This window comes from Diabrotica virgifera, chromosome 7 (genome assembly GCF_917563875.1).
Source record: "Diabrotica virgifera virgifera chromosome 7, PGI_DIABVI_V3a".
In the NCBI taxonomy this organism is placed as follows: Eukaryota; Metazoa; Arthropoda; class Insecta; order Coleoptera; family Chrysomelidae; genus Diabrotica; species Diabrotica virgifera.
This window is the reverse complement of record NC_065449.1, coordinates 117503083-117516437: the sequence shown is the minus strand read 5'-3', so window position 1 is coordinate 117516437 and position 13355 is coordinate 117503083. Positions and strand designations below refer to the sequence as shown.

At 32.9% G+C, this 13355-nt stretch overlaps 1 protein-coding gene across 1 annotated transcript in view; it reads right to left on the bottom strand.

The window, feature by feature from the left end:
* Positions 1-5020, bottom strand: part of LOC126887988 (U3 small nucleolar RNA-associated protein 6 homolog) — a 50430-nt gene extending 45410 nt beyond the window's left edge. Inside the window, exon 1 of the mRNA XM_050655963.1 lies at positions 3786-5020. Within this exon, the coding sequence (XP_050511920.1) occupies positions 3786-4843 (1058 nt within the window). The 5' untranslated portion in view covers positions 4844-5020. The remainder of the gene's footprint in view (positions 1-3785) is intronic.
* Positions 5021-13355: the final 8335 nt, after the last annotated feature.

Genomic DNA, 13355 nt, shown 5'->3' with positions numbered 1-13355 from the left:
AGCAAATATCAAGTCCAATAAAACCACACGAGAATTGGATATTGTGTTGATTTGAAATAAATTGTGAAAATTACATAGATTTGACAATATCCAAGCAGATTGAGTTTCATTAGGAGTACAATATTGACTAAAAGTAACATTGGAAGACAGTTCATCATTAGACCACATAATGTTTGGCAGATTAAAGTCTCCGAACAAAAATAGTTTGGAAGCTGGATACTTCTCACTAACTTCATCAACACTTTCACTGAATTCGGTATATACAGCTGGTTCCGCTTTGGGTGGAATATAGACAGTTCCAAATATTGCCATAGACTGACCACTGCCAATAGTAATAAACACCTGTTCAATATTACTGCTGCTTACAAATAGGGCACTCGAGATTGACTTCCTGACCGCAATCAAAACACCGCCACCCCTAGTGTGGATGCTAGTTTCACTTGATCTATCTTTTCGGTACACAATGTAACTCTCCATACCAAGTTCAGAGTCTAGAAAATCAGCAGTCAGCCAAGTCTCAGTTAGAATAATTACATCATAAGAACAATGTGAAATATTTAATAAGAGAGTCTGAAGTTTAGTTCGAAGCCCATTTGTATTTTGGTAATAAACATTTGAGTTATTATGAGGCGTGCCACGTGGAGACTGACTTAGTTTTTTTGAACAATTTTGGGTATATTGTTAAAATATTTAATGGTTAAATTAAGTTCACCTTGGTCTTGTCTCTTTAATAATTCACTTCGAGTTTTACTAAAAAGCTCACGTTGCATTTGAGTTTGATCGAGACTTATAAAGATTTTTTTGTCTTTGTTGGTATTGTGTCTATTTTTAAACACCATAAAAGCTTCTTGAGCAGAAGATAGTGTTAGTTTTAGTGGTCGATTGCCATTTTTATTTTTCTTACCCACTCGGATTATTTTTTTAACTTCAACGCTGGATGGGTTATCTACGATTTGAGTTATGAAACTCTTAACTTCTTGAACATCAGAGTTATGATTTGTTTCTGGAAAATTAAAAATCATGAGATTATTTGCTCGTTTTTGCCTCTCCTGTATTTCTGTAATCACTTCTTCGGCACTAAGATTTGACCTCTCTTCTTTTAGATTTTGAATTTCCACTTTCATTTGCCCAACTTCTGCCTTAAGAGCTTCAATCTGCCTCACAAGATTTGGCACATTTTTAAACGCAAGCCTACAGTCAGTACAGAAAAAGTATAAAGATCTCTTCTGCAGAACCACTGCACGTAACTCACTGGCACTGAGACTGGTGCACTCTTCAGTATTATGCAATATTATGTGACAGCTGTCGCACACTACAGATTTATCTCCCACAGGATTTTGACAATTTCCACAATTTCCATTCATGATAATACTTTGAACTAAATTCCTGGACTATAAGGCTTATTAAAAACCAACTTATATTTGGAAACAAGTTAAATTAGCCTCTACTAATTGATGTCAGCAAAAAAGAAGGAAGCAAAAACCAGCTCATTAACAACTTACTGTGGATTTATAACACAATTTAGTCAATTAATTGCACAACAAACACAGGTTCAGCAAAACAAGGTAAATCACTGAATCACTTTGATTTTTCTGCAAATTTACATATAAAATAAAGTTTATTTACTTAACAAAAACCTCTTAAATTCAGCAAAAACATGGCATGACAAATTGTTCCACTTGTATTTGAGAATGTTGAAACTATGTTAGTAAGATTTCTATTTCAATAAAGAATTTCAATGTTTTCTCCACCTTAATCTATGGTGTTGAAGCCTGGACAACGACAAAAGCAACACAAAAAAAATCCAAGCATTCGAACTCTAGTGTTACTGTAAAATGTTCAGAATATGCTACATGCATGCATGAGCCATACGACAAATGCTGAAGTCTTGCGGAGGATGAACAAGGAAAGAGAGCTTATGCTTATAATAAAAGAACCGAAAAACGCAATACTTTGGTCACATTGTAAGAAATCAGAAGTATGAACTGCTCCAACTTATAATCGAAGGCCAAATCAAAAGCAAATGGGGACTGGGAGGAAGATGCAAATCATGGCTTAAAAACCTACAACAATGGACAAATGTGATCTCCATAGAACTATTTCCCTCCCGCCCTCCATAGAGCACCTGCAAATAAAATGCGAAAACACATCATTTTTTTGTAGAATTTTTTTTTTGACAATTCGTTAATTTTTTTAAATCTTTGTATTTTTTAAGCAACCAGAAGATATAAGTGTAACTAAATTTAATTTTGTTTAATTTTCAAACTCATGCTTTTATCACAAAAATATTTTCTAAATGTCCGACATTTTCAATCCTTCGACACAACTTTATTTTTACTGTAGTAATTTTATTGGCATAACACTTTTGTGGTCAAATAAATTAAAACATTATTTTTTTACCCTATTTGTACACCAATTGTTATAAAAATACAAAAGAAAAAATTTTCTGAGTCATCAAATCTCGTGTTTGAAAATAATGGTTCGATAATGAACCATTGGCGGAAGTCGACATATAGTCCTGTCTGATCAGGAATAAGTTCAAGGTGATGCACTGGCAGTAATTTGTTGGGATATTTCTTTATTGTGTGTAAAAGCACGTATCCACTATGCTTGCGCTCCGAGCTCCTGCAACTGCTCCACATAGTGGACACGTTTGGCTCTCCTGGACTGTGCAATTGTGCGCACTCTGCCTCAGCGCTCCAATCTGTGGTGGTTTATATGTAAGGGAGTGCATACCGTATCGATTGGAGCAATTGCAGGGAGCGCAAGAAATTCGTGAGCATAGTGGATGGTTGGCGCTCTTGGACCATGCAACAGTGTGCGCTCTGCCTCAGCGTTCCAATTGGTTTCGGTTTATATGTAGAGGAGCGCATACCGTATCGATTGGAGCAGTTGCATAGAGCGCGGAGTGCAAGAGGTTCGTGAACATAGTGGATGGTTGGCACTCCCGGACCGTGCAACAGTGCGCCAACTACCGTGCGGCAGTGCCTAGGTGGTCCAATATTACGAACGTAGTGGATACGTACCTTTAGCAAGACGGGTATTCTGGTATTCAGTTTTGTTATAATCTAGGGTGGGGGAGGGGGCTACGTAAGGGAGGTTGTGTAGTGTTGTAGACAATATGTCGATTTGTCGAATTTATGCAACTGGCACAGTGCAAGATACAGGATTAGAAAGTGTAAACTGGAAATATCTAAAATAATTTCTAAAAAAGATAGAGGGCCGTTCGACTTCGTTTTTGAGAAAGAAGCTGAAGAAGGTGTATTTCAATTTTTATATCTCATTTCTGCCAAAGGTTCGAAACAAACCATTCTGTTGTTGTGACACCTGCCATTATCAAAGTGTAAAACGTTTTTTTTTACGAATGTTTAAGTTTATTTTACTCTACTTAATCAAATATATTACATATTATTGCAGTATTTCTCTGCTTGGCGGTTAATGGGTTGATAAGGCACCTTAAGAAGTAGAATACATGTTATTATTTGTGTCTTTTATGTGGCTTGAGTAAATCTTTATTATGTCTTTTGGTTGGTGTTTCATTGAAAGTTCCCCTTTAAGGCAAATTTCCCCTCCCAAGGCAAATGTCTACATCCGCCACTACTAGAGAAGAAATAAAATCGTTACAAATAAAAAATAATGATTATGTCAATTTATAAATAATGTCAAACAGTTCAAAGTAATACAACTCTAGTGATCAGGTCACACTGAAATAATGAATAATAATAAACTCTTCTAAAATAAAAATTCCAAAATAATAAAAATTTTTGAAAAACAAATGCGTTTACCTTTCATTCAATACTGAAGCACGTTTAGCTTCTTCAAACTTTTCTTTTAGAGTATTCTTAATCATGTGGTTTGTTATATCTTTCTGTTCATTTACTTCTATTAAAAAATCTAGGTAATACTCCCACAATAAACTTTTCTTTTCAATTCCAATTTTTTTTAATCCGAGTTCATATTTATCTATAGCCCGTTGCAATTTAAATTTTGTTGAAGTTCTAAGCTCATCTGGCAAAGGATAGTGCTTTCCATTTTGTTCTCTTTCAGCCAAAAAATGCCATACATCTGGTTCATTGGAATATTTAGACATTAACAATTCTATAATTCTGAGCTGAATATTTTTAGTAAAGACATGTGGATCTAATATATTCAATATGCTGATTAAACAAGCATGGTCGTGAATGTTTTTTTCTATAGCATCAATATATTGTTCTATTTTTTTGTAATAGACCTCATCTAGGGTATCCCCTTGAATATCGCTGGGCCACTGATTTTTTTGTCTTTGTAAAAGCTCTAATTGAATAGCTTCTAATTGTAGTGATTGAGAGCTGGGATGAATTGTAATACCTTTATGTATCAGAGCCAAAGATTGCTTAGTATCACTGGAGACATAAAAGGCTGCTGCAACTAGCCAAATATCAGGAACATGTGCAAAAGCTTTAATCATATTCTGAACACATAAATATGCAGCTTGACGAAAGTTATACTCTCTGCAAAACTTAAAATATTCAAGATGAAGATTCATTTCATTTGTAAATCTCTGTAAGGCTATTTCATATCGACTTTTTATATTTTTTAGTATGCTTATTTCTATCTTATTTTTATTTTCTGATATTTTCAGTTTCTTTCTTCTTAACTTTATGTCTTTTAGTAAGGAGAGTTCATAATCTGTATAATCCTTGAAATGATGCAAATTTTTCTCTACACCATTTAGCTTACATTCAAAAGCTCTTCGTTTTTTTATAATATCCTTCGTTTCTAATATCGAGAATAGTTTAAGTCTTCGCATTTCAAGTATCTCTTGGGACATAGATTCCATTCTACGTTCTACAACTTCACCCATGGCGTCGTCAGTAATTGCTTGGTATAGTTAATTTCGGTTTTATATTAATACAATTATACTTAGCTATGAAAGAACCTTCTGGCGGGCGTATTATTCAACGAATATACAAAACTACAACTACAAAATATAAACATGATAAAACAATTGAGGTTAGAAATCAAATTACAGTACATAACAATGTCATAAATCTTCTTCTATCAGATTAGAAAGAAGTTTGTAGATCCTCAAGGTCGTAGATCCTCAGGTTTGGCATGGGTTTGGCCATAGCCACCTTTACTTAACAAGCCATGAAGAGAAAAAGGCAACATCGCAATTGATGACGTGCGTAGTCCGACTTTCGGACTACCGCTTTTGAAAACACAATTTTAAAGTAGAAATTCTGGTAAAATTTATAGTATTTTTTGAGTCGAACAAGAAAATATTATTAATTAGAAGTTTGTACAAAATAAAATTAAAAGTACTTCCTTGTAAGTAACGTTTATTATACAAAAAAAGACCAATAACAAGAATATACATGGGATTAATTTTTTTCAAATCCTAAGAAAACTAATGAGTATTTTTCAAAAATTTAAACGCAGAATGAAAGATTACGTTAGGACCGAGGGCCGAAAGTCACTGAAAACTTTTATGTTTATTTTAATAAGTTACAGGGGCGAAAAATTAAGAAAATTTAGTGTGATTTTTAGTTTCAAATATGTCATTCAAAAACAACTTTTCATTCATTCTAAGGGACTTTCGACCCTCGGTAATAAACTAATCTTTCATTCAGCGTTTAAATTTTTCAGAAATACTTATTAGTTTTCTCAGGATTCGAAAAAAATGATTGCATTTAAAATACACTGAAAATTTTGACAGGCGTCAAAATTTTGCATTTTGTTCCTTTCCCTTTAAAGTTTTTCGCACTTATTTAGAAACACCCTGATTTGATAAAGAACAAAAATCTAGTTCTTAAAGTAGCTAACTTTTTTTATTATCCAACATAAGCGAAATAATAAAAAAAAACAGAATGTTATTAAGAAAACCAGAGTCTATAGTTGGGTTTTAATATATTATTATTATTATACAAAAAAAACCAATAACAAGAATATGTGTAAAATACTTTATTTTAAATAAATAATATCTTATTTTAAATTATATACAAATATCGCTAGAAATAACTATAACAACAATTTCTCACATGGTTTGATGTGAAGTGTTGGGGTTTAGAGTCGATAACTTTCTTTTTTTGTTATTCCCCTTAGCATTACTTTTCTTTTTATACTTTTTTGAAAATTCATCACTTTGATGGCTGCTATTTTTGTTTTTTGTATAATTATTTAAAACAATATTACACATAATTTTTATAATAGCAGAATAAACTTTGAAGGCATTTTCCCCACATTTACACTCAAATTCAAAATTTAAATGAAAGCCTTCATGTTGTAAACCTTTCATTACCAAACATGATAACAGCTTCAGGTGACAATTGTGCTGCAAAAATAATTTTTCAAGATTGGGACTATTTATAATAAGTTCGAATGTTGAGCAAAGATGATAATAAATAAATTTTACTGAGTCTGTTGCTAAGCACAAACCATCTCTCTGCAAATAATCGTAGTAATCTGCTCCAGTTGTCTCTCCTTTATTGCAGAAAACAAGCTGTTTGAAATGTTCACAATAGTTTTTACTTTTATGAATTTGATGAGCCACATATCCACAAATATATAACTGGGTTGGTTCATCCAATTTATACACTTCTAAGTGGACGCATTTCTATATGCACGTAAGTTTATATAAAAATATATTATACTATAAAATATATTATATAAAAATATATTTTATTGAACTAAAATCATCTTAATACATACCTTTTAATATTCTTTATAATTTGGAGCACGAAATATTGTAAAATGTTTGAGTTTTTCTGTAAATACAGTGAATATTATTTAAAAACATTTAAAAATAAATGAGAACTGTCACAATTAACCGGTCTACGCTTAGATGTTGCCAAGTTTCAACTTCATGGCTTGTAAAGTAAAGGTGGCTATGGTTTGGCTAAAGTTGGATTTATAGTTTGACGTAGCGTAGACGTAGACGCAACGGAGACGTAAGAAACGGACTGGAAACGTAAGAAAATATCATGTCAATTTATAGTTCGACGTAGCGGAATTTTTGCGCATGAGTAGAAAGAGTAAACAATGACTTAATTCTAATTCAACAACATAGCATATAAATTATGCGAACAGTAATAAACAAACTTTGTGTTTATTTATTTATACTTATACTACTATTTGTACAGAAGGACGCAGAGGAATTGGTAGAAAGCAGGCCTCTTGGTTGAAGAATATCCGGGAGTGGACAGGAATAAAGAAAGCAGAACACCTATTTAGAATAGCTCGAGACAGAGACAGTTTCGCCATGTTAATCGCCAACGTCAAGGGGACTTGATAGGGCACGTTAAGAAGAAGACTACTATTTATTATAATATTTATCTGTTTTGTGTGTTACATGGATTAGGAAATAAACGAAGATATGCTCCTTGGTGCCGCATGCCGTGGGATTTCCAACTAGTTTGTTTCATTTCTGGTCTTTAAAATGTTTATTGGATTTACCTATCGTATAATATGTGTATATAACCCCGAATTAGGCTAATAAACAACTCATATTTATCTGAAATATTGAAATGACTATGATATATTTTTATTAAATTAATAACTTAACATCCATTGTATTCAAATAATTAAATTCGAATATGTTGATAAACAACTTTATCTTTACAAAATTGATGAGGGAGTGTCCACTTTGGGTGACAGAACAAAATTCTTAATTTTGATTGGCCAGACGTAAGAAACGCACTGTAAAAGATGAAAGTTGGTCATCTCTTCCGTTACGCTACGTTTCTCTTATGTTCCGTCAGGCGCTTGCGTTCATTTATAAACACGAGTACACAAAATTCAGTGTTGATCTTTTCCACTGCGTCTCCGTTACGTCTACGTCTACGCTACGTCAAACTATAAATCCGACTTTACTCAGCTCAAATGCTCCACTCTCGTTGAAGTTTGTGAGTACAGGTTCGGATTGAGAAATTTCTGACAAGCTAGGACAGAACTGTAATTTAAATTTTAAGACGGTAATTTAGTAAATTTGAAATATATTAATCTATTCTTTAACTAAAAGTACAACATAAAATATTACATAATATGTACGACATAAAATACGACATAAAATATTACATAATTATGTCTATGGTTGCCGTAAATAAATTAAACATCTAAGAAATGAAAACTACCGCTTATGTCCGGTTTCATATTCAACTTAAAGTGAACATTAGCTAAAGTTCACTTTAACCATTACAATTCCATTGATAAAGGTAGGTACCAACTTAAAATTTAAAGTCCACTTTAACTTTATTATGAAATCGAGCTTAAAACCATCTTAAAACTTCGTGTTTGTGAACTAGACGATCAACTGGTAACAATGAGGAATGAAGATCTACAAAAGTAGAAAATTTTATAATTGTACAAGTGTCACAAGCTCTAAAGAAACAAAAAGGCGGAGATATTCATTTGAATTTAAAACCGAGTGTCTTTACATGTATTTCACTGGTCCCTAATTACAATATAAATAGTATATTATTCAACGAGCATGTAATGATGGCTATTACTCACGATGATGAAGTTTGCGACACGAGCCGTAGGCGAGTGTCGTAATTCATCAGAGTGAGTAATAGCCATTGCATGCGAGTAGAATACTATGCTTTTTCTACGACCTTTTTTATTTTAATTAGTAAAAAATTTAATTATCAACTACTCAAGATTTAAATTATACCTAATAATTTACAAGAATACCTAAATGCTATTTAACCCTAGTGCGTGGCTGAATAATTGGTTACCTACTATTACCAAATTATTATTTATTGTAAAAATACAACTAGAAATAGTCAATATAAGTTCTATTCGTTTCCGAAAAATTATAAGCCTTAATTTGTACCTACTGTCAATTATTAATCTAATAAATAGGAAATGGCTGTTGTCGGTGGACGTATTTCAATAGTTATAATGTATATTTACATTTAACTATATCTAATATATTTAATAATATAACTATACATAATATATTATAACATATTTAACACAATATAACTTGAAAAATAAACACTATATTAGTTATAAATTCCAATTTACATAAATAAAATGAGCTAATGTCGCTGTCACTAAAATAAATGATAAACGTAAAAAATACACTGACATTGTAACAGTTAAAATTCCTTTAAAAATTTTTTGAAATTAATTATATTGATATAAATTACAATAATTATTGTATTAAATAAACAACTTTAAGTAATTTTATTTGCAGTTTATAAATATACGATTAATATTAAAAGTGGCATGCGTCACTTGACCCTAACTTCAGCCCGTGAGTAATGACCCGTGAGTAACTTCAGCCCGTGAGTAATGAATTATTACTCACGGGGTCACGGGTACAGTAATGAGTGCTATTATCTATGAAAAAATAGCGAATAATGAGCATGTTATTAAACGGTCGTAGAAAAAATAAATTACATAATTTTTTTTTATTTAAATTTATGTGTCTCGGCTGCAATGGCCATTGACACAAACAATATTGGTTATACAATAATTAATTACAATAAGGACTTAAAACTAATTATTATAACAGTTAATTTCTAATCTTAAATACCATTAGGTAAAAAGTATGAAGAAAAAAAATTGGATATACAATCATGGGATATAGAGACGTACAACTAATTATTACAACAACTATTAATTATTAATTATAATGATTAATTATTAATTACTGAATTTTGAATTAACAGGTACAGATTATAAAGACAAAAGGTCATATTGTGTTAAATAAATGAATGTCTTTCAAGAAACTAATTAGGTTACGAAGTTGATCGGACCAGTTTAAAATATCTTTAATATTTGACTGAAGTTTATGTTGATTTCTCTGCGTCACATACTGAGGACACTAAGTAAGGATGTGTTTCACGCTTAAAACACTAAAGCAAGTTTGACAATTAGGCTTCGGTTCAGACTTCATTCAGTATTCGTGTGTGTATCGGGTATGTCCAATTCTCAACCTTCTAATGACTGCTTTTTCTTTTCTAGTCATAGTTGGGAGTTCAAATATATTGACAGTCTGCCGGATCTCGTGTAATGTGTTTTTGATTGTGTTCCAGTGGATTTGCCAAGAGATATGTTGTTGCTGCTTAAACATCTGCTTCAAATCACTACGGATTTGAACATGTTCTTTTGAATGCTGACCATTTAGGGTAGAGGCTAGTTTGGCGACGTGATCTGCTTTTTCATTACCGGGGATACCGATATGGGATGGTATCCAGATGATAGTAATAGTTATGGTGATAATAGATGATAGTAATAGTACAACGCCTTGAGAAGCAAGTATACTATAGATGTTATGGATTTCGTGAACTAAAGGATGTTGAACATATAAACTTTTTATGGATAAGAGTGATGATAAGGAATCTGTGCTTATTGCTTGTTTTTTACTATCGATTTCTAAGGACTTAAAAGCTTCTAATATCGCGTATAATTCTCCAGTATGTACGCTGCATACATCTGGTAATAAAAATGATTTTATAGTCTTATCAACTGTGGTAACAGCACATCCAGTTCCTATTTCACTTTTGGAAGCATATGTGTATAAAATTTTTTGGAATTGGTTGTTTTCTATGATTTCTTCAAAGTATTGTCTTATCACGATGCTCGGAGTTTCATGTTTGTTGTAGGTCAACAAAGAAGTATTTAAATGTAGGATTGATCTGCTCCAAGGAGGGGTAGCTGGAATTGGATATGGAAGTGTTTTGGTAAGATCGATGGGATTTCTTAAGGTTGATTTCTGGATATCAATAATTGATTGGATCGTTTTCGGTAAATCTGAGAGAAGATTTGAATTTATTAGACGATAGATGGGGTTAGATGGATTTGCGGATACTGTAGCAAAGTAAGATTGTAGGAGATACTCTCGTCGAATCCAGAGGGGTGGTTCATTAGCCTCGCAATAAAGGCTGTCTACAGGACTGGATTTGAAGGCGCCTAAACAGAGACGAATGGAAGTATTATGCACAGAGTTGAGTAACTTTAAGTCAGACTTTGACGCAGACATGTAAATGAAACTACCGTAGTCCAGTTTGGAGCGAATTAAGGCTCTGTAGACATTGAGTAAAATACTTTCGTTTGCACCCCAAGTATACTGTGACAGTGCCTTGATTATATTAAGCCTCTTCATGGTATCTCCTTTTAGTTTGTTAATATGCTCTTTCCAAGTTAATCTACTATCAAAAATTAAACCAAGTATTTTGTAGTGTGTTAAAGTTTGCAATGGAATCTTGTTGAGATATACAATAGGATTTTGGCTACAAGGTCTTCTGCTAAATCGAATTAATTTTGATTTGGAAGGTGATAATATTAATCCTGTCTTTTTAGCCCATTTGTTAAGTTGATTTACGGCGGTTTTCAGTACTTTACATGTGGCGGTTGTATTTTTTCCTTGACAATATAGAATAAGATCATCCGCATACATTACATATTTGACTGGTTAACAAACACTCGAACAGATGTCATTTATTGCGAGTATAAACAAGGTTGTACTGAGTACGGAACCTTGTGGGACTCCATTATTTTGCGGGTATGTTGCAGATATTTCACCGTTTACTTTTACCTTGAAAGTTCTTTTTTTTTAAGTTTTGTATGAAGAAATAAATATTTCCTGTAATATTGCATTGAAGAAGCTTTTGAAGAATGGCTGGTCGTGAAATGTTATCGAAGGCTCCTTCTATATCAAAAGCGGTAGCGATAACATCTTGTTTATTCAAAAAGGCGGTAGCTATTTGTGTTTGCAGTAACACTAAATTATCAAGTGTAAAACGGTGGCGTCTGAAGCCAGATTGGGCTTCGTTAATTATAGCATATTTTTCTAGAAGCCAGGTTAACCTTGAGTTAATCATTTTCTCGAGAAGTTTGCATGACGAGCAGGTCAGTGAAATTGGCCTATATGATTTTGGCAGATTGGAAAGTTGATCGGGTTTTTTTATTGGTATGATTATTGATTCGGACCATATACGAGGAAATTTCTTAGTAAGCCATATTTTATTGTACAGATTTAGAAGTTTTGCAAGGCTGGATTCAGATAATTTTTTTAAAAATATGTATGGAATATTATCTGGCCCGGCAGTAGAGTTTTTACAAGACGCTAGAGCTACTGTTAATTCTTCTAGTGTAAAAGGGAGGTTGATAGCGGCTATATCATGTCTACTAATTTGAGGAGTGTGAGAAGTTAACGAATTTTGCTCATTTAGATTTTGGTTATGCTCGAGTTCATTATCTAAATTTCAGTGCGAAACTTTCAGCAATAATATGCGAAATTGATTGGTTATCTGTAATTACTTTTCCTTCCTGTGTAATTGCTGGGATTTTCGGTGAAGATTTCTGTCCTTTAATTTGTCTTATTTTTGTCCACACTTGTGTTGGAGAAGTATCACTGGTAAGAGTCGAAACAAAATTTTGCCAGGAATCTTTCTTACTCTTTTTAACAACATATTTAGCTTTAGCTTTTAGTCTTTTGAAGCAAATCAGGTTTTCTTGACTTCTCTTTCTTCGATATCTGTTAAGAGCAGTTTTACATTCTTGTACTATTTGTTCGCTTTCTGGATTCCACCATGGTACTGCCTTTTTAGAGGGGCATATTGATATTTTCTGGACATGAGTTTCTGCAGCCATGATAATGCAATTGTTAAAAAGAGTTATTGACTCGTCAATATCTTCAGACTCTTGTACTAATGAGAGTAGGTTTTCGGCACTACTTTTGAAATGATTCCAGTCTGCTTTAGCAATATTCCACTTAGTGACGGTGCAATGTTTTTTATGACTATTTGTTATGACTATCGGGAAATGATTACTATCGTCTAGGCTATCTAACGTATACCATGAGATTGAATCAGCTAACTTGGGATCACATGAGGAGCCTAGAAGCCAAGGGGTACAAGTGCAATTTTAAACAAAATGGAGTTAAGTGCACTAAATAGTTGCTATGGAGTCAAATTTTGTTGTGACAAAGGGATAGAAGCGCATCACTGTACAGTGCTGCAATCTAACGGATGGTATAAGTACTGCCTCAAATATCAGCTGTTTTCCTGAGAAGCCAAGAGGTACAAGCGCCACTTGTATCCCTTGGCCTCCAACTGACTGTCATCATAGTTAATACAAATATCCCTAATGACAAATGCCAATCTAATTTTTGACAGTTATTGGGGACTTGGAAGCGGGACATTCAAACTTCTTTTTTATGTTCTTGCATTAGCCTTCAAAATCCTGTAAGAAAAAAAACCTAATGCGAGCTATGAAAAGAGAACAAGCTGTACTTACACATTAGAAGGGTATAATAGAGTCTGTAAGGCTTTTTTATGAAAACCCTTGATGTTAGTAATAAACAAATTACTAATGATATAATGAAAAAAATGACCAGCACAAACTCGGTTTCTCACAAGGAACAA